This window comes from Rhinoderma darwinii, chromosome 2 (genome assembly GCF_050947455.1).
Source record: "Rhinoderma darwinii isolate aRhiDar2 chromosome 2, aRhiDar2.hap1, whole genome shotgun sequence".
In the NCBI taxonomy this organism is placed as follows: Eukaryota; Metazoa; Chordata; class Amphibia; order Anura; family Rhinodermatidae; genus Rhinoderma; species Rhinoderma darwinii.
Genome location: NC_134688.1, coordinates 407021433 through 407045911, shown reverse-complemented (window position 1 = coordinate 407045911; position 24479 = coordinate 407021433). Strand labels below are relative to the sequence as shown.

At 43.4% G+C, this 24479-nt stretch overlaps 3 protein-coding genes across 10 annotated transcripts in view; 1 reads left to right on the top strand and 2 right to left on the bottom strand.

Annotated features, from left to right (window-relative positions):
• Nucleotides 1-6332, bottom strand: part of SMG6 (SMG6 nonsense mediated mRNA decay factor) — a 260817-nt gene extending 254485 nt beyond the window's left edge. Inside the window, exon 1 of one of the 2 annotated variants that reach the window (XM_075854152.1) lies at nucleotides 6183-6332. In XM_075854152.1, coding sequence (XP_075710267.1) covers nucleotides 6183-6267 — 85 coding nt within the window. In that variant the 5' untranslated portion in view covers nucleotides 6268-6332. The remainder of the gene's footprint in view (nucleotides 1-6182) is intronic. The other variant, XM_075854154.1, reaches the window with a different exon arrangement.
• On the top strand, nucleotides 6005-19563 carry SRR (serine racemase). Of its 7 annotated transcripts, XM_075854158.1 has the most exons (10): nucleotides 6005-6514; nucleotides 6773-6908; nucleotides 7460-7530; nucleotides 8460-8635; nucleotides 9659-9785; nucleotides 10079-10182; nucleotides 11764-11883; nucleotides 11958-12032; nucleotides 17481-17690; nucleotides 19124-19561. In XM_075854158.1, exons 4-10 carry the CDS (start codon nucleotides 8468-8470, stop codon nucleotides 19313-19315), a joined length of 996 nt encoding a protein of 331 aa, XP_075710273.1. In that variant the 5' UTR covers nucleotides 6005-6514; nucleotides 6773-6908; nucleotides 7460-7530; nucleotides 8460-8467; the 3' UTR covers nucleotides 19316-19561. The 7 variants fall into 7 exon arrangements, with proteins under 7 accessions (XP_075710273.1, XP_075710272.1, XP_075710271.1 ...); XM_075854157.1 differs by lacking the exon at nucleotides 7460-7530; XM_075854156.1 differs by lacking the exons at nucleotides 6773-6908; nucleotides 7460-7530 and having other exon boundaries at nucleotides 6006-6514.
• The window catches only part of TSR1 (TSR1 ribosome maturation factor), a 24043-nt gene continuing 18541 nt past the window's right edge, over nucleotides 18978-24479 (bottom strand). The window contains exons 14-15 of the mRNA XM_075854155.1: nucleotides 22265-22339; nucleotides 18978-19675 (exon numbers count right to left, since the gene is read on the bottom strand). Of these exons, the coding sequence (XP_075710270.1) occupies nucleotides 19497-19675; nucleotides 22265-22339 (254 nt within the window). The 3' untranslated portion in view covers nucleotides 18978-19496. The remainder of the gene's footprint in view (nucleotides 19676-22264; nucleotides 22340-24479) is intronic.

The window sequence follows — 24479 nt, the reverse complement described above, 5'->3', positions numbered from 1 at the left end:
ATCCTCCCTCCCATACAGCATAATGCCCTCTCCCATACAGCATAATGCCCACTCCCATACACAGTATAATGCCCCCTCCTCCCTCCCATACACAGTATAATGCCCCCTCCTCCCTCCCATACACAGTATAATGCCCCCTCCTCCCTCCCATACACAGTATAATGCCCCCTCCTCCCTCCCATACACAGTATAATGCCCCCTCCTCCCTCCCATACACAGTATAATGCCCCCTCCTCCCTCCCATACACAGTATAATGCCCCCTCCTACCTCCCATACACAGTATAATGCCCCCTCCTCCCTCCCATACAGTATAATGCCCCCTCCTCCCTCCCATACACAGTATAATGCCCCCTCCTACCTCCCATACACAGTATAATGCCCCCTCCTACCTCCCATACACAGTATAATGCCCCCTTCCTCCCTCCCATACACAGTATAATGCCCCCTCCTACCTCCCATACACAGTATAATGCCCCCTCCTCCCTCCCATACACAGTATAATGCTCCCTCCTACCTCCCATACACAGTATAATGCCCCCTCCTACCTCCCATACACAGTATAATGCCCCCTCCTCCCTCCCATACACAGTATAATGCCCCCTCCTACCTCCCATACACAGTATAATGCCCCCTCCTCCCTCCCATACACAGTATAATGCCCCCTCCTACCTCCCATACACAGTATAATGCCCCCTCCTACCTCCCATACACAGTATAATGCCCCCTTCCTCCCTCCCATACACAGTATAATGCCCCCTCCTACCTCCCATACACAGTATAATGCCCCCTCCTCCCTCCCATACACAGTATAATGCTCCCTCCTCCCTCCCATACACAGTATAATGCCCCCTCCTACCTCCCATACACAGTATAATGCCCCCTCCTCCCTCCCATACACAGTATAATGCCCCCTCCTACCTCCCATACACAGTATAATGCCCCCTCCTACCTCCCATACACAGTATAATGCCCCCTCCTCCCTCCCATACACAGTATAATGCCCCCTCCTCCCTCCCATACACAGTATAATGCCCCCTCCTCCCTCCCATACACAGTATAATGCCCCCTCCTCCCTCCCATACACAGTATAATGCCCCCTCCTCCCTCCCATACACAGTATAATGCCCCCTCCTCCCTCCCATACACAGTATAATGCCCCCTACCTCCCATACACATTATAATGCCCCCTCCTACCTCCCATACACAGTATAATGCCCCCTCCTACCTCCCATACACAGTATAATGCCCCCTTCCTCCCTCCCATACACAGTATAATGCCCCCTCCTACCTCCCATACACAGTATAATGCCCCCTCCTCCCTCCCATACACAGTATAATGCCCCCTCCTACCTCCCATACACAGTATAATGCCCCCTCCTCCCTCCCATACACAGTATAATGCCCCCTCCTCCCTCCCATACACAGTATAATGCCCCCTCCTCCCTCCCATACACAGTATAATGCCCCCTCCTACCTCCCATACACAGTATAATGCCCCCTCCTACCTCCCATACACAGTATAATGCCCCCTCCTCCCTCCCATACAGTATAATGCCCCCTCCTCCCTCCCATACACAGTATAATGCCCCCTCCTACCTCCCATACACAGTATAATGCCCCCTCCTACCTCCCATACACAGTATAATGCCCCCTTCCTCCCTCCCATACACAGTATAATGCCCCCTCCTACCTCCCATACACAGTATAATGCCCCCTCCTCCCTCCCATACACAGTATAATGCTCCCTCCTACCTCCCATACACAGTATAATGCCCCCTCCTACCTCCCATACACAGTATAATGCCCCCTCCTCCCTCCCATACACAGTATAATGCCCCCATATGTATGGACCAAATAGAAGAATAATACATACTTCCCTATCCCCGTTCCCACGATGGGTGGAGGATCCTTTGCCTCCTCTGCACTGTGCTCAGTGTGCGGTGAGCTGCTCGGCGAAGGTAGGCGCGATGTAGTGACGTCCTCACGCCTGTCTGCACCGAGTCACTCACATCATACAGACCGGAAGAAGAGAAGGATCCTCCACCCGGCAGGGGAACGGGGATAGGTAAGTAGGGGGGCATTATAGCTATGCCACTAATCACTCACATCTCCTTCCTCAGTCTTCTGGCTGTGGGCGGAGCGAACTGGCGGTTGGGTTGTGGGCGGAGCTCTATGTAAGCTTCGGACACCACGTCCTTCTCGGTTATATAATAGATATTGTCCATCAAAATAGCTGTATACATGAATGTCAGGACATAATGCGGATTATAAACTATTTTTAAAAACAGACCGTAAAATAGAAGTAAAAATACTAAAGAACAATAAAAATCAATGATCAGCTCGATTAAAGTCTTATCTACAATATAATTCAGGAGATTTATAACTGGTGTCCATGTGGGGCCCTCATTGTATATAACCAGGTTTGAATATCAGAGATTGACAGATCACTTATCCAACTATAGGTGTCAATCCCTTATGTTGCTGAAGGATTTTGAAATAACATTAGCGCAATAAACAAAAGGTTTTCAGAAAACAATTTAACGCTATTACTCTGATCATCGCTCCAACAAACTGGTGTGGCAGGATTAAGAATAGTACCACAATAAGTCAATATGTACATCAAGGATGGGCAATGATGTGACTCGTCCCATCTGGCACTGAGGTGGCATTTTGCTTTCTTGTGTGTAAAAGCACATGCCGTACACAGTGGGGCAGATTTACTAAAACTCGCGTTTTATATGCCAGTCTTCGCTTTCGTTATTAATTAATTTATTAATAAATCTGTTGCATCTTTCGACTGGCCATGTGCTATAATTGTGGCAGAGCGACTGCGGCCGTGCACCATTTATTCACCCTCCCAATCAGGAATAAAAATGTAAACTCATCTCACCGCTCCACCTCTTTGGCTTTTGGGCCTTTTTTCAGGCTTTTCTACACCAGATTATTGGTTGATTATTGCTATTAATGTACTACAACCCAAGATAATGGGTTGTAGTTCTGTATGTGTGCTTGTTTGTCACTAGGTGGCAGTCGCCATAAGGCCCTGTTCACATTACGTTATAATACACACATATATATATATATATATATATATATAATCCCAAAAAAATGAAGAGGCAGCACTCCAAGGAAATTGGTGAAAAAGAGTGGTGTGTTTATTCACCTCAGGCAGGCAACGTTTGACAAAGATCCCATAGAGACAGATCAAAACGTTGCCTGCCTGGGGTGAATAAACACACCACTCTTTTTCACCAATTTCCTTGGAGTGCTGCCTCTTCATTTTTTTGGGATTTCATTACCAAGGGTTCCTAGCCTCAACCTAGGAGGCCTGCACCCACTGCTGTCCCTGTGCTGCTTTATTCTTTTTCTCATTATATATATATATATAAACCAGCATAGAAAATAGTAACGGCACCAGGACTTCAAGAAGGATGAAAAACAGGGTGGATTTATTCACCTCAAACACAGCAACGTTTCGGTTCAACAGGAACCTTTCTCAAGCCATCCAACGAGCACATGGCCTGATGTTCCAGATCCGTGGAGTGCTGTGTTTTTTGCTCTTGTTGTGTATATATATACATATATACACAGTGGGATACGTCGCTCGAACCCCCTGGGCAGAGCGCTACCTGAAGCGATGTGCCCGGGAAAGCTCCTGACATCACTGTCCAAATATGAACAGTGATGTCAGGAGATACAATGCCGGATCCCACAAGATGGAATAGCGTAGTCTACTGCACTGTTCCACTCTTACAAAAACAAACGGTATACGAACGTAAACCACTCCTCGGAAACTTAGATGACATCCTTCTGGACTCTACCGGGCTATGGACACGTTTAGCGTGTACGTCGGGAGCTTTTCAACGTGGGCCTTGTAAACAAGTGCCGATCAACGAGACAGCTCATTGATTGGCGCTCCTTTCACACGGAGCAATAATTGGTTATGCATGGGGATGAACGCTTGTTACTATGATCGTTCGCCCCCATACAGTTTCATCAAGCCGGCAGCGCATCTCCCTGTTTACACAGGAAGATGTGCTGCCGAAAACTATTTTTAATGCTGCATAAAAGAGCAGATCACCCGATGAACAGGGGCAATGATCGAGAAGGAGCGCCATATGAACGCTGGTTTGCCCGATCCTTGGCCCGTGTAATAGCGCCTTTACAGAAAGGCAGAGAGAGAGACGCTGCTGCAGCTTCTAATAATTTAAACCCCAGTGCTGGATTTACAGCTACACTGCTCATTGCTGCCGTGTAATCTCCTCCATGCTGCTGGAACTTCTATATATATGTGATAGGTAGAGACAGGAGAGTCAGTCACTCAATGCAAGTCTATGATGGCGTCAATGTCAGTCCTACAGTCTTGCATTGAGAGAAGGACCTCCAATTCCCGACAGCAGGCGCTGTAGGAATCAGGGAGTGAGAATTGAGATCATGTGATCTAAAAGACAGCCAGGAACGGAGTGACAACCCATGAAATACAGCACCAGGTAAGCCAATACATCGGACTACCTTGCAGTTCATCACATTTTCAAATGGGGGGGAAATCCGGAGTGTTTCTTTAAAATCGTATTAGTTTTACAATTTTAGGACACAGGGCCTTAATGCAAAAGCTATATATATATATATATATATATATTTGGGGCAAGGACGGGATAGAGTCCCAACCTGTGGGTTTGGCATTACTCACCTTACAGGACGGATCAGATCCTGTCCTTGGCTCTAAATATATGCATTGAGCCATACTACAACAGCAAACAATTCATTGATTCAGAGCTATGCGCACGTCACAACACTCTCCCATAGACATCAATGGCTGCTGTCGGGGAAATGTTGCGCCGCATAATACACGGACACCTTGACTCTGCCAGAATGGCTCCCTGTTCTGAATCACAGAGGGGGGTCCTGAGTGAGGAACACCCCCTCAATGACATCCATATCCCCAAAAAAGGCAGATGGACTGGGATTGTCTTCATTAAACAACCCCTTTAAGCCTGGGGCTACACACACACTTTAACCCTTGAAAAGTTACTGTACTTTAAAAATAACTCTCCCGACACGTCCTGCCTGGCAAGGTGGCCGCTGTAATTGTGTTCTGCTATTTCCGTAACTTTCATAGAAGTGAATAGGAGCTACAGAAACAGCCGAGCACAAGGAGCTAGGTGAGGGACATGTATCTATCAGATATTTATGGGGTATATATATATATATGTATGACTAAGACGGAAATGCCCCTTTACGGCTCTGATCTCACTCACATTAATACTTTGCCGTCATTCGATGGTCAGAATAACTTTAAATGCTTCACTATTTTATTCAAGAACTTAAAAAATGGATACCAGACGGACACTCGATAGACCCGCTATAAATCAACCGGGGAGGAGGGAGGGGGTTAGACCAGAACGGATCACGACAGATCCCTCATGAATACTGTAAAAATGGCAGCCATTATGTTACCGTAAAGTGCCTAACTGCAGACTATAATTTTCCCATTCATTTTTCGTATATTTTTTTTTCTTAATATATGCCAAAGTATCCACAATGTGTCCGTGGCATTCTTTGAGCAAAACATAGTCCCAAAGTATTGACTTCTGTTGTGTAGCATAGTATGCCGGACTATCCGTTTCAAAACAGGTCACGTAACGATACCTACACTCTAGATTTCATTATGTTTTGCATAGTTTTGAGGTTCTTTTTTTAGATAAAGTTGGTTATAAACACCCATCTCCCATTACTGTATGACATAGTGCGCACCTTCCACACCACATGAACTTTATATACTTTATTAGGATCTGGACCCTCTGGGACTCCTATAGGCACACATGGCAGGGAGGTTATTGGAGCTCTGGCGCCCTCTACAGGGGAGATTACAAAAACAACAAGTGACTCGTTTTTATTTGAACCCATGGTCTCATTTATGGGGTTACACCGGTGATGGCTTGTTCCCTTTATAACCGTGATCCCAGAAACTTACACTAAGACACGGCCTCAGATCTAGGGGGCACAGGACCATGTGTTAGAGAGCAGGGTCCGCACACACACTGCAGAGGATTATGGGGTCTGGGAGAAGTTTAAGTGGTAGAGGGGGCGTGTAGCGCAATGTGGAGCAGGGGGTGCCACATTCGGACCACACTACTTTCTTACTGAAAAGCGACAACTACTGCCGGTCCCCCTGACGTACCTCGGGCTACAGAGCTCTCGCTGGCCGCAAGCAGCTCCCGTAATTCGGAGGCAGAAATCCTGACCCGCTCTAGTGTCGCCGCCATCTTCCCAGCGACCGCCAGGAATCAAAACAAGAAGTGAAGTGTAAGATGACGGCGAGCGCGCTGGGCCAAACCAGAGAGAGAACGCTTCCGCTGTACGGAAATAACAACAGACGTAAAGCCAGTTACTCTGTACGGACTTCATGCACGTGGTAACGGGGCAGCTGGGAGCGACCATAATGCTGTACGGAAGTTATAAATTGACATGCGCAGTTGGTACTGTTCGCGGCATATTTTCTTGAGTTCCGAGGTGAGAGTATAGGAATGTAAACACGTTACTTTGCGTGTGACTATTTAGTGCATTCAATCTGAGTCAATGACTAAATTAGCTATTTACTTTTCCATAAATAATTATGTAGTCTTGAAAAAAACAGAAGAGGGAGGGGGAAGAACAGGTGCTGCTCTAAGGTCATATTGTATATCCAGTTTGTATTAATAGATTAAAAAGATAGCAACTCATCAGCATAGGTGAGTATAGCTGGTAAAAATGTTTACTCACCCTATACAGGTGTGCAAAGTTCATCGGCACAACTCGACCTCAATGTTTACCTAACCACATGTATTAACCATCGGCAGAGGAACGGGAACCTGCCACTCCCGCTTTGATCCCTCACCCGAAACTTTGAACTGGAAATAATTCCACTGTGAGCATAAAAGGATTGTATTTGTTTGTAATTATTTAGAAGCCTGAGGAAGACCCGAGTTCTGGGTCGAAACGCGTAGCACACTAGTATTGTTTTACTTGTTTTTACTGTTTTAGCACATATATGGAATACATTTGAAATTTTACCCAAGCGGGAAGTGAGTGTATTGTTCCTTACCTAAACAAAAGGGGTACCACTAATTTATACCTTGCACATACAGGAGCGCCTCGAGAAGTGTTTTTTTTTTCTTCTATACAATCCATTGGATAATACCATAAATAATTATAGGTTTCTGGAAAGCTGGGTGACAACCAATATGGCTGCATTTTAGCTCTACACATACGTTGTCACACAGTTTTCCGAGACTTCTAAATAACTTCTTGTCATAGTTATGCAGCGAGATATACACAAATCCCATATCTCCTAACTAGACGGTTTTGCAGGAAAGCTGGGTGACAACCCCTATGGGAACTAAGGGTAGCCATATTTGTTATCCTAACTTTCCCAGATGTAAGCACCACGAATACCAATGATCTGTTTCCAAGTTACAGCATTATCCAGTGAGTGCTGAAGAGACCCCTCTGCTGTGAACAGTCCTTGGACAACTTTAGATAGGACAAAGGTGAGGGTCCAGGGAAAGAGACCCCCTCCAATTATTACCCAATTCCCCATCTTTGTGCTTTTCTAAAAAAAAAAGCAGAATTAGACCTCATTCAGATGGTGTAACGCAGTCACGTTTTAGTGTCCGTATTATGGCCGTAAGATTAACAGCATTATGGCCTGCGGTCGAAAGACCTTGTTCACATAGTGCAGACTTGATGCAGTTTTTTCTGCCTTTTTTTTTCCAGCAGCTGAGGTGTATATTATAAGGAATGTGACTGCCTACTATAAATTATTAAAGGGACTCTCCAGTCCAAATAAAAATGTCACTACACATTGCGAATGTCTAGTCATCCTACCTGCTGCCCTTCTGAATGATCTGGCCTCCATTCTGGTCCCCCATTTTCCACTCTCCAAAATGGCCACCGCAGTCTCAGACTTGTATGTGGGGAGCGGTTTTTTTCCGGAAGTCTGAGACACCGCACTCCCTTCACTGACCTCCAGTGGACGAGCGCTTATGACGTCAGATCTGCTAGACACAGGGGCTGATGTCATCAGTTCTTACCCCCCACCAGCCTCCTGATGGATGTCTCAGATTACCAAGGATGCTCTCCATAGGGAAGTCTGAAACTGTGGCAGCCATTTTCGGGAGCGGAAAACGGGGAACCTGAATGGAGGCCGGTACTTTCAGGAGCAGGGCAGCAGGTAGGCTGACTATACATTTGCAATGTATAGTCAGATTTTTTTATTTTATTTTGTACTGGCGGTTGCTTTAAGTATATTAGAAGTTACCTAAAGTTTCATGCTGTACAAAAGCACTCGGCTGATGGCTTTGTTATACTATATACAGTACACATTATAGATACCTATGTATTTTTGTGTTCCCTCCCTCAGAAAGAGAACATCCAACAATTTTAATTTAGGGATTTACTGTGACATTTTATTTTCTAGTTCGGATCATGAGTCCCCAATATTGTGTAACATTAAGCGATGTGCAGGAAGCTCACAGGAGGATCCAAGGCTTGGTTCATATGACTCCAGTAATGACGTGTTCCAGTCTTGATGCCCTCACTGAACACAAGCTATTCTTTAAATGTGAACTACTGCAGAAGACCGGCTCTTTCAAGGTGATTATATTTGCATTTGACAATATTAAAAGAGTTTTGTTTTCGGATTCATTATGTCCAGATCCTGAAATGGGGTCTCATCACAGACAACCTCTTTAATATGAGTGATCAGCTGAGTGCCACGAATCCTGAGACCCCTAGCGATAAGCTGATTTTGCTGGGTGAGGCTGCCATCATCTATACATTTCCCCTGCGGCTACAGGGAAAAAGTAGTATTGCATGGCAGCCGTTTAAAAGAATGGCCTTCCAAGTAATACTTACACAAACGAAAGAGGCTCTGATCCAGCGCTTGTGCGTAAATAAAAGGAATCGGAGTTCCAATTTTATTGTAAATCAGGTTAAAACTATGAATTCAAAGTACTGGGGGGTGTATCGCAATTATATTTCACCTACGCGTTTCAGACACAATTTCAGCGTCCATCATGGCACTGCAGATAAGGTGTAGTGCATAAGTAGGTTCCCATTCGTGTATCCAATGTATATTAAAACTCTGCACTCTCCAATTAGAAAGTGCAGAGTATATATAAATATATATATATATATATATATACTGACTCATTCATTGGCTTTAAGGCCCCATGCACAGAACCGTAAAAATAGTTTATTCCCGTTTATTTACGGGAAGGTGTCCGGGCCGTGGAAGTGTACCGCAAAAGATAGGCCATGTGCTATCTATTGCTTTTTACGGACCGTACTTTGGGAACACGTGCCGAAAATGTGGGTGATTGTCCGCGGCCTTCGGTGGCCGGCCGTGCACGCAATCGCGGGCCGTTATTACAGGCACGGCTGTGTGTACAAGGCCTAACTGTGGCTTAAAAGTGACGCAGTGGAGGTCATTGGAACAGCAGCTCTCAGGTAAGTGATACTTTTGGGGTGTAAAAGGCAATAATACTAAACCAGAAGGATGACATTCCATATTGTGCACTGTATTGTGGTGTCTAATGCACATGCATGACGCTACCAATATACCACCGCGTTACATTATTACTGTAATTTCTTATCATTTGCTTTTGTTTGTTTCAGATTCGGGGTGCATTAAATGCAGTTAAGAGTTTACAGTCAGATAAACATACTGCAGTTGTGACTCATAGCAGTGGCAACCACGGGCAGGCATTGGCGTTGGCAGCACAAATCATGGGTAATTATTCAAGTACTTCAGTGGTTATCATCGTTTCCTTGCAAATCTGGAGCCCCAGGTGTGAACCAAGTGAGGGGCAACCCCTGCATAAAGTGCTATGTTATCTTTATGGATTTCCCACTACATTCAGACTGATGAATTGGCCCCTGCGTGTGTGTGAGATAGGAAAATTAGACTTTGAGCCCCACTGGGGACGGGCTGATATGAATGATCGCATTTTCTGTACTGCGTTGTGGAATATGTTTCCGCTAAATAAACAAAGGGAAATACATGTTCTGAGTCCTGCCATTCACTTTATCTTCCAGGCATTCCTGCACATGTGGTAGTTCCAAGCACAGCTGCAACATGTAAGAAATCTGCTATTCGTGGGTATGGTGCTTCCATTGTGGAATGTGAACCGACAGATGAGGTATTACAGAGGGATATTTCTTGGCATTTAATTAAGGCTCCCATCGGCTAAATCGAACATTACCACAAGCTGTCAGAAAGTAATGGGAGTTACATGGTTAAACCAAAAACAGAACATAAAAATAAAATGTTTTTTAGAATTCAGTTATTTTGATACCTTTTGAGCTCTTGTAGGCCTCGTTCACATCTGCGTTGGAGGCTCAGTAGGGGCCTCTGTCTCCGATCCGGCCGAGATTACTGAACACAGCGCAGCATGCTGCGCTATTGTGTGCGCTAAAATCACGGACACCTCGACAGAACCTATTAAAGTCAATAAGTTACATCGGACGTCAGCGGTGTCCGTTGTTTAACCAAACCGTTGCTTCCGTTATTCTCTTGTTCTGCTCATCTGACAGAGCAGAACAACCGAACACACCGACGCAGGTGTGAACTTAGCCCTAGTATTAATACAGGAAACAATAGGGATATTGAAAGCCAGTGCAAATGAACCGGCGCAGTTTCCGCTAACAACCAATCATCATGCAGACGGCTCCAGTTTCCTTTATAATAACATGAGCTGTACATCCCTTATCAATGATTCGCTGCATGTCGACCAGGTCTGGATTAGGGTTCGAGAACGTTTCGTTCTTACAGATATCCAAGCTGTAAATCCGATTCTGAGTGCTGTACGCAAATTGAAATAATTCACATAAATTTGTGTCTCTAGTGGGGCGTATAATCGAATTTTCCTATATGAACCAGAGAACCAATCAACCGTAGGCCTAGTTTACACAGCGTATCATAGACGTGTATTTTGCGCATTTTATGCACCCAATTACGCATCAAGAGCCGCTTGGAATAAGCTTTCCTTTGACTTTAAAGGGAAAACATGCTTGCAGCGCATTTTTATTTACACGTGTTAAATTAAATTAGGTGTCATGTAAAAAAAGAAGCAGCATGTCCATTCTTTATGCATCATGTATTTAATTAAATTCAATAGGAAGCAAAACACACATGAAAAAAGCCTCGAACGCTTCCAATACACATTAAAATACATGTATCTATTGAAAAAAAACGCTTTAATAAAAAATGTGGTTTTTGGCTGTGTATGACGTGTCGTTTTTTTCAGCTTCCAAACTATGCTGTTTGAACAGAGCGTAGAAATGTATTTTTTTTAATATGTGGTAGGGTATCCCTAAAGGAAAACCGATTTGAACGCACAAGCTCCATGCAAATGTCCTGGTGGGAATTCAAATCCAGGAGCATTTTGCTAGAAGTCAACAGAGCTAACTGCTCAGCCATCTGCCCAGGTGTTCTACTTTATTTTACTCCCCCACCTTCACCAAAACCTTTTAGGGCGCCCGTACACGTCTGAAAAGGGGATGAATGTAATAATCTGAAATTGTGAGAAAATAAATGGACATAAGTTGTTTTTTTTATTTTATTTTTCAATACTTGCGTCATGTCATAGTGATCAAACATGTATAAGGTGTTTCTGGAATATTTTTGACCTTCTGAATGTTCTGACATTTCCAAAAGCAATGCCATTATAATACAATTTTGTCTTCATGTCCTATTGCTTATGACATATGTTTTGCCCAAGTCCAGAGCAGAAGTGGCAGCAAAGACTGTACAGAAGACCGGAGGTGTTCTGATTCATCCAAATCAGGACCCAGCCGTCATTGCAGGCCAAGGGACCATCGGACTTGAAGTCTTACAACAGGTTTTACGTTCGTTTTTTTTGTTTTTTTCCATGCCCACATTTTGTTTCGTCATGTAAATTGTGTTAATTGCCAGGTGCCAGGACTGGAGGCCTTGGTCATACCTGTGGGTGGTGGTGGCATGTTGGCTGGAATAGCTGTTGCTGTTAAGGTGAGCGTTCCGCTTTGATATCATTTTATTAATGATCTATATACAGAAACAGCTAAGGGTGCATGATCTTAACTGTATCAGTCCCTCCTTGACAACTAATGCAGGGGCTGTCATCTGTTAAGTTTTGCCAGACATGCAGAGATTAACAGATCATTTCTTCCATACACCAGGTACAAGAGTAAGGCCACATGCACACAACCGTATTTTCATCTCTCCTGAAATACTGTCCGTAAATACGGATCCGTAGGCAGCCGTATTTAATCCGTATATACGGAAGGGTGTATGCAAATACGGTCCGTATTGCATCCGTATATATGGATCCATAAAAAAGGATACAAATTATGTCACCAGCATGTTGCATAGCAACACTTACGTAAATACTGACGGTATACGGATGCGTAGCCGTCCGTATTTACGGAAGCTCCCATAGACTTCTATGGGAGAGTACTTGCCGTAATTACGGATAAGAATAGGACAGGTTCTATAATTTTTTCAGCATGGACACCCATCAGTAAAAATACTAAAAAGGTGTCCGTGACCAATAAAAATGAATGGGTCCGTAATTACTGATGAAAAGTACGGTCGTGTGCATGGAGTCTAAGCGCTTGTGTGAATGATTGGTAATGTGTAGAATTTTTGTTCCATCCCTTTTCCCATCTCTTGGTTGAACTTGATGGACATGTGTCTTTTTTTTCAACCTTACTAAACTATAACTGTTGTCTTCCCAACTGTTACATAGTTTAGTAAGGTTGAAAAAAAAGACACATGTATACAGTATACACTCGCTGAAGCCAATACTATTCAAAAGTGCACGTGTGTTTTTATAGAATAAATATTAGTATCCTCCAGGAATAAAGCATGAAGATTGGGTTTAACGATTTGTATTCTGGATATAATAACTGGACCCCCAGAGGTTTTACTGAACGAGACTGACACTTTCATAAATCCAGGTTTTACATCCACAATACAGACCGCTAACAAGCTAAATGAGGCCTAAGGGCCCATGCACACGACCGTAAAAAACCCTCAGTTTTTGCGGAACGTAAGGCAGGATTCAGGGGGGTTGTAATGCGGCCGCATTTTAACATGCATATTACGGCTGCAATACCTAAATCTTCTGAAGTTCTACGGACTCAAGCTTGAATCACCATAGGGTTCAACCGTGAACAAAGTTCGGTTAATTATAACCGCTTGAGTTCTAAGTATTTTGGCCGCAATATGGAAACTAAAATGTGCCTGCATTACGGCCGTCTGAAACCTGCCTTATTTTCTTTATAAGGCACCTATTGTCATCAGTAGTGAGTACGGTTGCGGTTTTGTCTGGAAAAATCATGTGGTCATTGGCCACTACAATTGAGCAGGGTTTCGGCCGCATGGGACTGCCGCTGCGTCAGATGTACCCTCAGTCTAGGGAAGCATAGTAAAAATCTGTAAGGTCTTGTTGCCTCTGTATCACAGCATGCCTTACTTCAGTAGTCAAATACCATAACACTATAACCATAACACTCACGGTTTTCTTACAATAAATATATGGCCACCATCAGCCGTAGGATTTGCCAAGGTCTGATATAGAGACAGCAGGTAGGTTATTGAGCAAATTGTAGTGCATTATTAACCCCTTAACGCTATGTGACGTAATAGTCAGTCACAGGCATTGTCCTGTTAATGCAAACTGACGGACTATTACGTCATAGCATTAACAGTGTAATGTGTCTGTAGTCACTGTTTTAAAGCAGTGATAGCTCCACGGCTTCAAGGCCAGGACCGGAGCTAGCCTCTAGTCCGGCCGATTAACCCCTTAGATGCAACACTCAAAAGCCAGCGCTGCATCTATGATGTTTAGAAGCAGATCGGAACCCCTAATAATGGCCTCCTGTCTGCCAAGTACGGAGGTCTGCTAGGTCCCGAAAAGGCTTCTGGTCGCACTAACAAAATGGCGCAGGTGCAGAAGCTGAGCCTGCAACATCAGCCGCTTGTGTCAGCTGTATGTTACAGCTGACACCATGCTGTAAGAGGAGGGAACGGAGCTAGCTCCGATCCCTGCCATTAACCACTTAGATGCCGCTATCGCGACCTCACGGCCGCGACCTCCGGGCCCTGCAATCGTGCGCCAATGCCGTGAAAAATCACCAAAATAGACCACAAATGCGCATGCTGCTCTTCACTTGTGAGCTCTGTCATATGTCTAGGCAAATGATAAATGCCTTGACGGGTGTAGTTTCCAAAATTGGGTCACTTCCACTGTACTCTGGTACCTTAGGGTTTTGCAAATGCGACATGGCGCCCAAAAACCAATCCAGCAAAACCTGCATGCCAAATAGCGCCCCTGCCTTGTGTCCAAACAGCAGTTTATGACCACATGTGGGGTATTTCCGTACTTGGGAGAAATTGCTTTACAAATGTTGTGGTGCGTTTTCTCCTTTATTCCTTGTGAAATTGAAAAAATTCTACTTTTTAGTGGAAAAAATGTTGGTATTCATTTTTACGTCCTAATTTCAATAAATTTTGAAAAGGACCAGTGGGGTCCAAATGCTTACTAGACCCCTAGATAGATTCCTTAAGGGGTGTAGTTTCCCAAATGGGGTCACTTTTTGGGGGTTCCTACTGTTTTGGTCCCGCAGGCACTTTGCAAACGTGACGTGGCACCCAAAAACCATTCTAGCTAAATTTGAGCTACAAATGCTGCTCCTTCCCTTTTGAGCCCTGCCGTGTGTCCAAATAGCAGTTTATGACCACTTACGGGGTATTGCCGTAATCAGGAGAAATTGGTTTTCAAATGTTGGGGGTGCTTTTTCTCCTTTATTCCTTGTAAAAATTGAATGTCCACGTTTTAATCGGAAAAAAATGTAGCTTTTCCATTTCATGGTCTAATTCCAGTAAATTTAGCAAACATGTGGGGTCAAAATGCTCACTATACCCCTCGATAAATTCCTTCAGGGGTGTAGTTTCCCAAACAGGGTCACTTTTGGAGGGTTTCCACTGATTTGGTCCCGCAGGAGCTTTTCAAATATGACATGGCGCCGCAAACCATTCCAGCAAAATGTGAGCTCCAATAGCCAAATAGCGCTTCTACCCTTCCTGCCGTGGGTCCAAACAGCAGTTTATTACCACATATAGGGTATCGCTGTGCTCAGAAGAGGTTGCTTTACAAATGTTGGGGTGCTTTTTCTCCTTTTATTTATTGTGAAAATGGAAAAATCTGAGCTAAATCTACATTTTATTAGAAAAAAAATGTAGCTTTTCAATTTCATGGCCTAATTCAGCAAAAAAGCCTGTGTGGTCAAAATGCTCACTATACCCCTTGATAAATTCCTTGAGGGTGTAGTCTGCCAAATGGTGTCTTTTTGGGGGTGTTTCCACTGTTTTTGCACCACGAGACATCTTCAAACCTGACATGGTGCCTAAAATATATTCAAATAAAAAGGCCCCAAAATCCTCTAGCTGCGCCTTTGCTTGTGAGACCGATGTTTCAGTGAATTAGCACACTAGGGCCACATGTGGGATATTTCTAAAAACGGCAGTAAAATATAAGCAATAAATATTGAATTGCGTTTCTCTGGTAAAACCTTCTGTGTTACAGAAAAAAAAGGATCAAAAATGAATTCTGCAAAAACGCCTAAAGGGTTAATTAACTTTGTAAATGTTATTTTAAATACTTTGAGGGGTCCAGATTTTAAAATGGGGCGATTTATGGGGTTTTGCATCGTATGGGCCCCTAAAAACCACTTCACAACTGAGCTCGTCCCTGTAAAAATAGCCTTTTGAAATTATTTTGAAAATGTGAAAATTTCTGCTAAAGTTCTAAGCACTGTACCATCCTAGAAAAATAAAAGGATGTTCAAAAAATGATGACAACATAAAGTAGACATATGTGAAACGTTAATTAGTTTTACCACACAAAATAAATGCTATCTATCTTACAAGCGGATACACTTAAATTTAGAAAATGCTAATTTTTGCGTTTTTTTTTGGTTTTTTTCCCCCCCACACTAAATTTGTGTTTTTCAAAATAAAATACTGAATGTATGGACCAAATTTTACCATTAACTTAAAGTATAATGTGTCACGAGAAAACAATCTCAATCGCTTGGATAGGTAAAAGCATTCCAAAGTTATCACCACATAAAGTGACACGTCCGATTTATCCACGTCCTTAAAGGGAACCTGTCACCAGTATTTCACCTATTGAACTTTACTTATCCCTCACTGGCCGCTGCTATCAAAAGTTCATTGCCGTTATCCCCTCTCCTAAACTCCTCCTCAGACTGTAAATAACGGTCTGCAAACATTTTGCACCTTTTATGGTAATAATCCGGTGTCCCTTTGTGCGCACACACCAGAAGAGGACCTCAATGCACAAGCGTGGGATTTGGTGTGCTGGAGGAAGGCGAGGAGCTGTCAATCAAAAGTAAGGAGGCGGGGTAAACTCAGGAAGACTTGAGGAATGAAGATTTGACTCTTTTTTGCTCATTAGCATACGGTGTGGGAACACAAAAACTGAATACTAAAGCTACAGAGCCGACTAAGACGACAATTATAGGTTATATAGAAATGATTTTTCACCCACTACCACCTGGTATTGCTGGTTTAATAGGTGAAATGCTGGTGACAGGTTCCCTTTAAGGAATTAAGATGTTAGTTGCATTATGCATACATAGTACTTGCTTCGGGTGCAGTCACACGCAGAAATTTGTGCAACTGAAAATCCGTTCCATTCATCTGAATGGAACGTGCAGAAATTCATGCGCCTACTGCAGAAAAAACCCCATTCAGATTTATAGAACGGATTTTCAGTTGCAGAAAAGATCTGCAACAAAATCTGCCCCATATGACTGCACCCTTAGGCCGGGTTCCCACTTAGCAAAAACGCTGCAGGAATTGTGTGCGGAAATTCTGCAGCGTCTACAGTAGCAGCAAAGTGGGTAAGATTTAGTAAGTGCAGACGCTGCGGGGGAAAAAAACAGCATAAACGTTAACTTGACCTGCGGTGCGGAATTTAATTCCACAGCATGTCAATTTATGCTGCATTTTTGTTGATTTTCCCTTTCCGCAACAGAAAGCCAAGCGTTGTGGCGTAATCGTGGCGTTTACGCTGGAAAAATTTGCAACACCGGAAGAAAAGAAAAAGAAACATACTTACCCAGAACACACTCTTCCTTCCTGCAGTCCGGCCTCCTGGGATGACGTTGCATCTCATGGGACCACTGCAGCCAATCCAAGGCTACATCGTCACATGGCCTGCAACGTCATCCAGGGAGGCCAGAGCAGACGTCCGAGGAGGGGGTAAGTATGAACGGCTTTCTCCCGCAGCGAAATTTCCATCTGAAAAATCGCGATTTTTCAGACTGAATGTCCTGCGGCTTCCCGGTTGGACACGCTGCATGATTTTTACAGCATATCAGTCTCGTGTGAACCCGGCCTAACTCTTCCATCGTCTTTGGTTAACAGGCAATTAAACCAGATGTAAAAATTTATGCGGCTGAGCCTCTTAATGCAGATGACTGCTACCGCTCAAAGATAAATGGTATTCTCACACCTAATCTTCACCCACCGATCACCATAGCTGATGGTGTGAAAACAAGCATTGGACCCAACACCTGGCCAATTATACGGGACCTGGTAAACGATGTGTTCGTTGTCACGGAAGATGAAATTAAGGTAACAAACTAAACGAAAGTCACTAAATTCATTTGGGTTTAGTAATGTGAATTTAAAAACTTTTTATAATAATGGGGTAAAAAAAACTTAGCTCACGAGTATCTGTTATTACATTTCTGTATATGTGTATGTGCTATACAGCATTGTTTCAAAACACCAGTCATAAAATTCACCCAACAGGTCGTGTTTTCAAGATTTGCTTCGTATTGCACAGGTGATATAATTGTGAGCGCTTTTGGTCATAGACTTTTTACTTGGCACATTCCGTCCAAAAAACTGCAGTTTTTTGGGGTGGAATTTCCACTGCGGAAAGCAGTGCTAAAAAAAATACAAAAACATTCATACTTACCCCAGCCGTAACAATGGTGACGCCTCCCTCTGACCTGCAGCCCAGCCTCCTAGGATGACGTTTCATACCATGTTACATGGGATGAAACGTCATCCCTGGAGACCAGACTGGACGTAGGAGCATAGAGATTTGGGTAAGTACAATATTTTTATTTTTTTTAGTAGTAATCTTTGCAGCAGTATCGCAACTTTTTCGTCGCACAAATTGCAACATCTGCTATCCGTTGCGGGTAATACCTCACCTTTGCATTCAATGGCGAAAACCCGCAACAGAAAAGCAGCGATTCTGCAGTATAAGGTGACATGCTGCAGATTAAACAGCCGCACCACAGGTCAATTTATGAACGTTTTTTCAGTGGTTTTTTGTTCAAATCTCATCCACTTTGCTGCTGCTGCTTATTATGCTGCGGATTTTCCAGTGAAATACGTTGCAGAAAATCTGCAGTTGCCATGAAACCCGGCCCAAGACTTGGACCCACTGTGATTTCACTGAGCTGTTTAGGGTCTGAGTCTTGCAGTCATATTACGGCTACACTACAGGTTCTCTCTCAATGGGACATTATCATACTATGACCCATGTAGATAGTACCACACCCCCTCTCCTCCCATGTACATAAAACCCCCACGTTCTTGTAGATCGCAGCACCATATGCAGATTCCGCCGCCGAGGGACTTTAGGGACCCCTGCCATTCAGCAAAAGGAAGAGACCATGGTCTTGGTTTACACAAGCACAACAACTCGTCCGCAGAACTCTGCTACACTGTTCTGATTGGCAGAAACCAGACCCCCCCACCGATCAGACATTGATGGCCTATGCTCAAGATAAGCCATCAAGTTTTAATGTCCCGGCGAACGAGTTTAGAGGTAGAGCCAAACACAGAAATGCAGACCAATATACAACATGCTGTAGTGTAAAGAAAACAAAGTGACAACATGTGTTCATAAAACATCACAAAGTTTGTCTTTTAATTCCTGGCACGGAAAGATGATCTTTTTATTCTTCCCATGTAAAGAGTGGAGGCTTGTATTTTTACTGTTCTCTATCAGCTTCAATAGTTGCAGTCTCTCTCTTTTTGTCCATTAGAGTGCTACACGGTTGGTGTGGGAGAGGATGAAGCTTCTCATTGAGCCTACAGCTGGTCTAGGTCTAGCTGCCATTCTTTCCAGTCGATTCCAGGAGAAAGCGAGAGATATGCAGAACATTGGTGTGGTGCTGTGCGGCGGTAACGTGGACCTCAGCAGCGTAGACTGGCTAAAACCACTGAGCAGCAATTGAAATATCGCACCCACCCAAGGACATTTACCTTTGACATGCAGAGGCTGACACTACATTTTGTTTCCTGAATTTAGTATAATTCACACAAACGTCTGAATAAAAAATAAATTAGTCCTTTTAAGGCACCAAACAGTTAAAGAAGCAGAGATTGTGTCTCTTTATATGCATATGCTGCAAGCATTTATTCCATCTCCACTTCTGCAGGATCAATCTGAATCTCATTCTTCACCCATGTCACTGGAGGAGGCACATATGGGTCATAGGTCCATTTAGGATAAACCCGCTTGTATAGGTTCATTAATACAGTGTCCTGGGACTTCAGCTGTCCATCAAAATGGCACTTCATATGCCCATGAGTTCCTAAAAAGTGTAAAACAGAGGATTATGTGTATTGTTGGAATCATTTTCTACTAATCTGTTAAAAAAAAAAACTATGCTTGCTTAAAGTGAACCTCCAGCTTTCGTTTTTTTAATTTTAGATAAGACTTCCTCTTGTGCCTTCACCGTTTTACTCCAAGAGGTGCAGATCAGTCATCTTAAAGAGGCTCTGTCACCAGATTTTGCAACCCCTATCTGCTATTGCAGCAGATCGGCGCTGCAATGTAGATTACAGTAACGTTTTTATTTTTTAAAAATGAGCGTTTTGGCCAAGTTATGACCATTTTTGTAGTTATGCAAATGAGGCTTGCAAAAGTCCAAGTGGGCGTGTATTATGTGCGTACATCGGGGCGTTTTTAATACTTTTACTAGCTGGGCGTTCTGAAGAGAAGTATCATCCACTTCTCTTCAGAACGCCCAGCTTCTGCCAGATCACGCTGTGCATCGTGTCAGACGAGCGAGGACACATCGGCACCAGAGGCTACAGTTGATTCTGCAGCAGCATCGGCGTTAGCAGGTAAGTCGATGTAGCTACTTACCTGCAAACGCTGATGCAGAATCATCTGTAGCCTCTGGTGCCGATGTGTCCTCGCTCGTCTGACACGATGCAGGACCTGTGAGTGACGTCACAGCGTGATCTGGCAGAAGCTGGGCGTTCTGAAGAGAAGTGGATGATACTTCTCTTCAGAACGCCCAGCTAATAAAAGTAGTAAAAACGCCCCGATGTACGCACATAATACACGCCCACTTGGACTTTTACTTTTCAACACGCCCAGTTGTACTTTTGCAAGCCTCATTTGCATAACTACAAAAATGGTCAAAACTTGGCCAAAAATGCTCGTTTTTTTAAAAATAAAAACGTTACTGTAATCTACATTGCAGCGCCGATCTGCTGCAATAGCAGATAGGGGTTGCAAAATCTGGTGACAGCCTCTTTAAAGGGGTATTCAGGGCAGACAGAAATAGACAAATAAATTCAACCTAAAAAACTGAAGTAGTAACTAATTTACAACTGTTTTTGTAATCCAGTACTTCATCTATTTTCAATGCACTTACCGCTGGCCGGACGTTCAGTAGTGCTCTCTGCTACGGCCGGACGTTCAGTAGTGCTCTCTGCTACGGCCGGACGTTCAGTAGTGCTCTCTGCTACGGCCGGACGTTCAGTAGTGCTCTCTGCTACGGCCGGACGTTCAGTAGTGCTCTCTGCTACGGCCGGACGTTCAGTAGTACTCTCTGCTACGGCCGGACGTTCAGTAGTACTCTCTGCTACGGCCGGACGTTCAGTAGTACTCTCTGCTACGGCCGGACGTTCAGTAGTACTCTCTGCTACGGCCGGACGTTCAGTAGTACTCTCTGCTACGGCCGGACGTTCAGTAGTACTCTCTGCTACGGCCGGACGTTCAGTAGTACTCTCTGCTACGGCCGGACGTTCAGTAGTACTCTCTGCTACGGCCGGACGTTCAGTAGTACTCTCTGCTACGGCCGGACGTTCAGTAGTACTCTCTGCTACGGCCGGACGTTCAGTAGTACTCTCTGCTACGGCCGGACGTTCAGTAGTACTCTCTGCTACGGCCGGACGTTCAGTAGTACTCTCTGCTACGGCCGGACGTTCAGTAGTACTCTCTGCTACGGCCGGACGTTCAGTAGTACTCTCTGCTACGGCCGGACGTTCAGTAGTACTCTCTGCTACGGCCGGACGTTCAGTAGTACTCTCTGCTACGGCCGGACGTTCAGTAGTACTCTCTGCTACGGCCGGACGTTCAGTAGTACTCTCTGCTACGGCCGGACGTTCAGTAGTACTCTCTGCTACGGCCGGACGTTCAGTAGTACTCTCTGCTACGGCCGGACGTTCAGTAGTACTCTCTGCTACGGCCGGACGTTCAGTAGTACTCTCTGCTACGGCCGGACGTTCAGTAGTACTCTCTGCTACGGCCGGACGTTCAGTAGTACTCTCTGCTACGGCCGGACGTTCAGTAGTACTCTCTGCTACGGCCGGACGTTCAGTAGTACTCTCTGCTACGGCCGGACGTTCAGTAGTACTCTCTGCTACGGCCGGACGTTCAGTAGTACTCTCTGCTACGGCCGGACGTTCAGTAGTACTCTCTGCTACGGCCGGACGTTCAGTAGTACTCTCTGCTACGGCCGGACGTTCAGTAGTACTCTCTGCTACGGCCGGACGTTCAGTAGTACTCTCTGCTACGGCCGGACGTTCAGTAGTACTCTCTGCTAGTAGATTGGGCACCCATCTATACGTGAAGTATTGTCCAGTCACTATTTTTTTACTTTTATTTTATTTTTATTTTTTTTAAGTGTCAGCAACAAATATTTAGCCTGACCGCCAGATCAAGCAAGCATCTGTTCTAGCTGACCTTTACCGCAAATCATAAATGAAATGACAAAATTTGTATTTTTTTTAATATAAAAACAGATACTACTAAGCTATTCACTGATTGGATACTACAGGCAAAAAAAAACCTACATTTTTTTTTCACAGTTTTGACGCCAGGTTATTGGCTAAGCAGATACCTTACAACTTAGACGTGATCACTTTCTCTAAACTAAAATACTCACCTAGAGGTTCCTTGATGTGTCCTCTACGTCCCCACTTAGTACGCAACTCCACTGGTTTAAACCACAATACGTCCTCTGTAAAGACAATGAAATAGTTTGACAGACCAGAATTCCTAAAACAGGCGCACGTATCCTCCGGTCCTACTGCTAAACCCCAGATGTGGTTTCATTACATACTGTTCCTATATCATGCGGATGTATTTCATGTGGTTACTAGAAATTTGTGTCTTCCACTCGTTTAAATTTAACTCTTTTTGATGGAGCACATTAACCCCTTCAGGATGGAGGCTGTTTTGGCTTTGTAAAAACTTTACTAAACGGACGTGTTACTTTATGTGGTAATAATTTTGGCATGCTTTTATGTATCCGAGTGATTCGGAGACTTTTCTCGTGACATATTGTACTTTGTTAGTGAAAACTTGGTTGATAAATTCAATATTTATTTTTACAAAACACCAACATTTAGAGAAAATTTGCAAAAGTTAGCATTTTTCCAAATTTAAATGTATCTGCTTGTAAAAACATAATACCACACAAAATAGTTACTAGTTAATAATTCCCATTTGTCTACTTTGTTTGCATCGTTTTTTGAACGTCCTTTTATTTTTCTATGACATCACAAGGCTTACAACTTTAGCAGCAATTTCTCACATTTTCAAGAAATTTCAAAAGGCGATTTATTCAGGGACCAGTTCAGTTCTGAAGTGGCTTTGAGGGCCTTATATATTAGAAACCCCCCATAAATCACCCCATTTTAAATACTGCACCCCTCAAAATATTCAACAGCATTCACAAAGCTTCTTAACCCTTTAGGCGCTTCACAGGAAATAAAGAAAGTAGAGGTGACACTTACAAATTTAGTTTTTTTTACGAAATTCATCTTGCAATAAAAAAAAAATTCTGTAACAGAAGGTTTTACCAGAGAAACGCAACTATTTATTGCCCAGATTCTGAAGTTTAGAAATAGCACACACATGGCCCTAGTGTGCTAATGGACCAAAGCACAGGCCTCAGAAAGAGTACCTAGTGAATTTTGGGGCCAAGTCAGGTTTGAAGAGGTCTTGTGGGGCCAAAACAGTGGAAACCCCCAAAAGTGACCCCATTTTGGAAACTACACCCCTCAAGGAATCTATCTAGGGGTATAGTTAGCATTTGGACCCCACAGGTTTTTTGCTAAATTTATTGGAATTAGTCTGAAAATGAAAAGCTACTTTTTCTGAAGAGACATTTTTAAAAAGGAATAAAGAAAAAATTTGTATTATGGCAATACCCCATTACATGATAATAAACTGCTATTTAGACCCACGGTAGGGCTCAGAAGGGAAGGAGAATAGTTTAGATTTTGGAGCGCAGATTTTGCTGGAATGGTTTTCGGTGCCATGTCGTGTTTGCAACGCGCTGGAGAGACCAGAACAGTGGAAACACTCCAAAAGTTACCCCATTTTGAAAGCTACATCCCTAAAGGAATTTTTTTAGGGTTATAGTAAGCATTTTGACCCCACAGGTTTTTTTGCAGAACCTCAGTGGAATTAGGCCATGAAAATGAATACCAACATTTTTGTCCACTAAAATGTTGAATTTGTTCATTTTCAATAAAGGATAAAAGACACCCCAACATTTGTAAAGCAATTTCTTCAGAGTACAGCAATACCTGTGGCCTCAAATGGTTTTAGAAATTAATTAACCCTTTCAAGACTATTCTTTTTTTGCCTTTTCATTTTATTTTTTTCACGCACTCCCTTGCTTCCAAGAGCCATCACTTTTTTATTTTTCTGTCAATAGAGTGGTGTTTTTTTGCAGGAGGAGTTGTAGTTTCTATTGACACCATAAAGTACCAAACAATGCACTGGTAAACTGAAAATAAAATTATTTGCGGACTGAAATTGGAAAAAACTGAGATTCCTCCATTATTTTTTGGGTTTTATTTTTACGGCTTTCACCGTGCGGTAAAAATTAAAATAAACAGCTTTAATCTGCGTCTCATGATTACGGTATCCGTTTTTTTTTATATGTTACAACTTTTACAATGAAAAAACAATGTTAAAAAAAAAAAATTGTTTTGTATCACCATATTCTGAGAGCCATAAGTTATATTTTGGTCGATTGGGCGATGTGCTTACCTTTGGCGGAAAGAGCTCTAGTTTTTATTAGTACCATTTTTTGGTCACTATTACATTTTGTTTTAGGCAAAGGTGACCAAGAAACAGCAATTCTG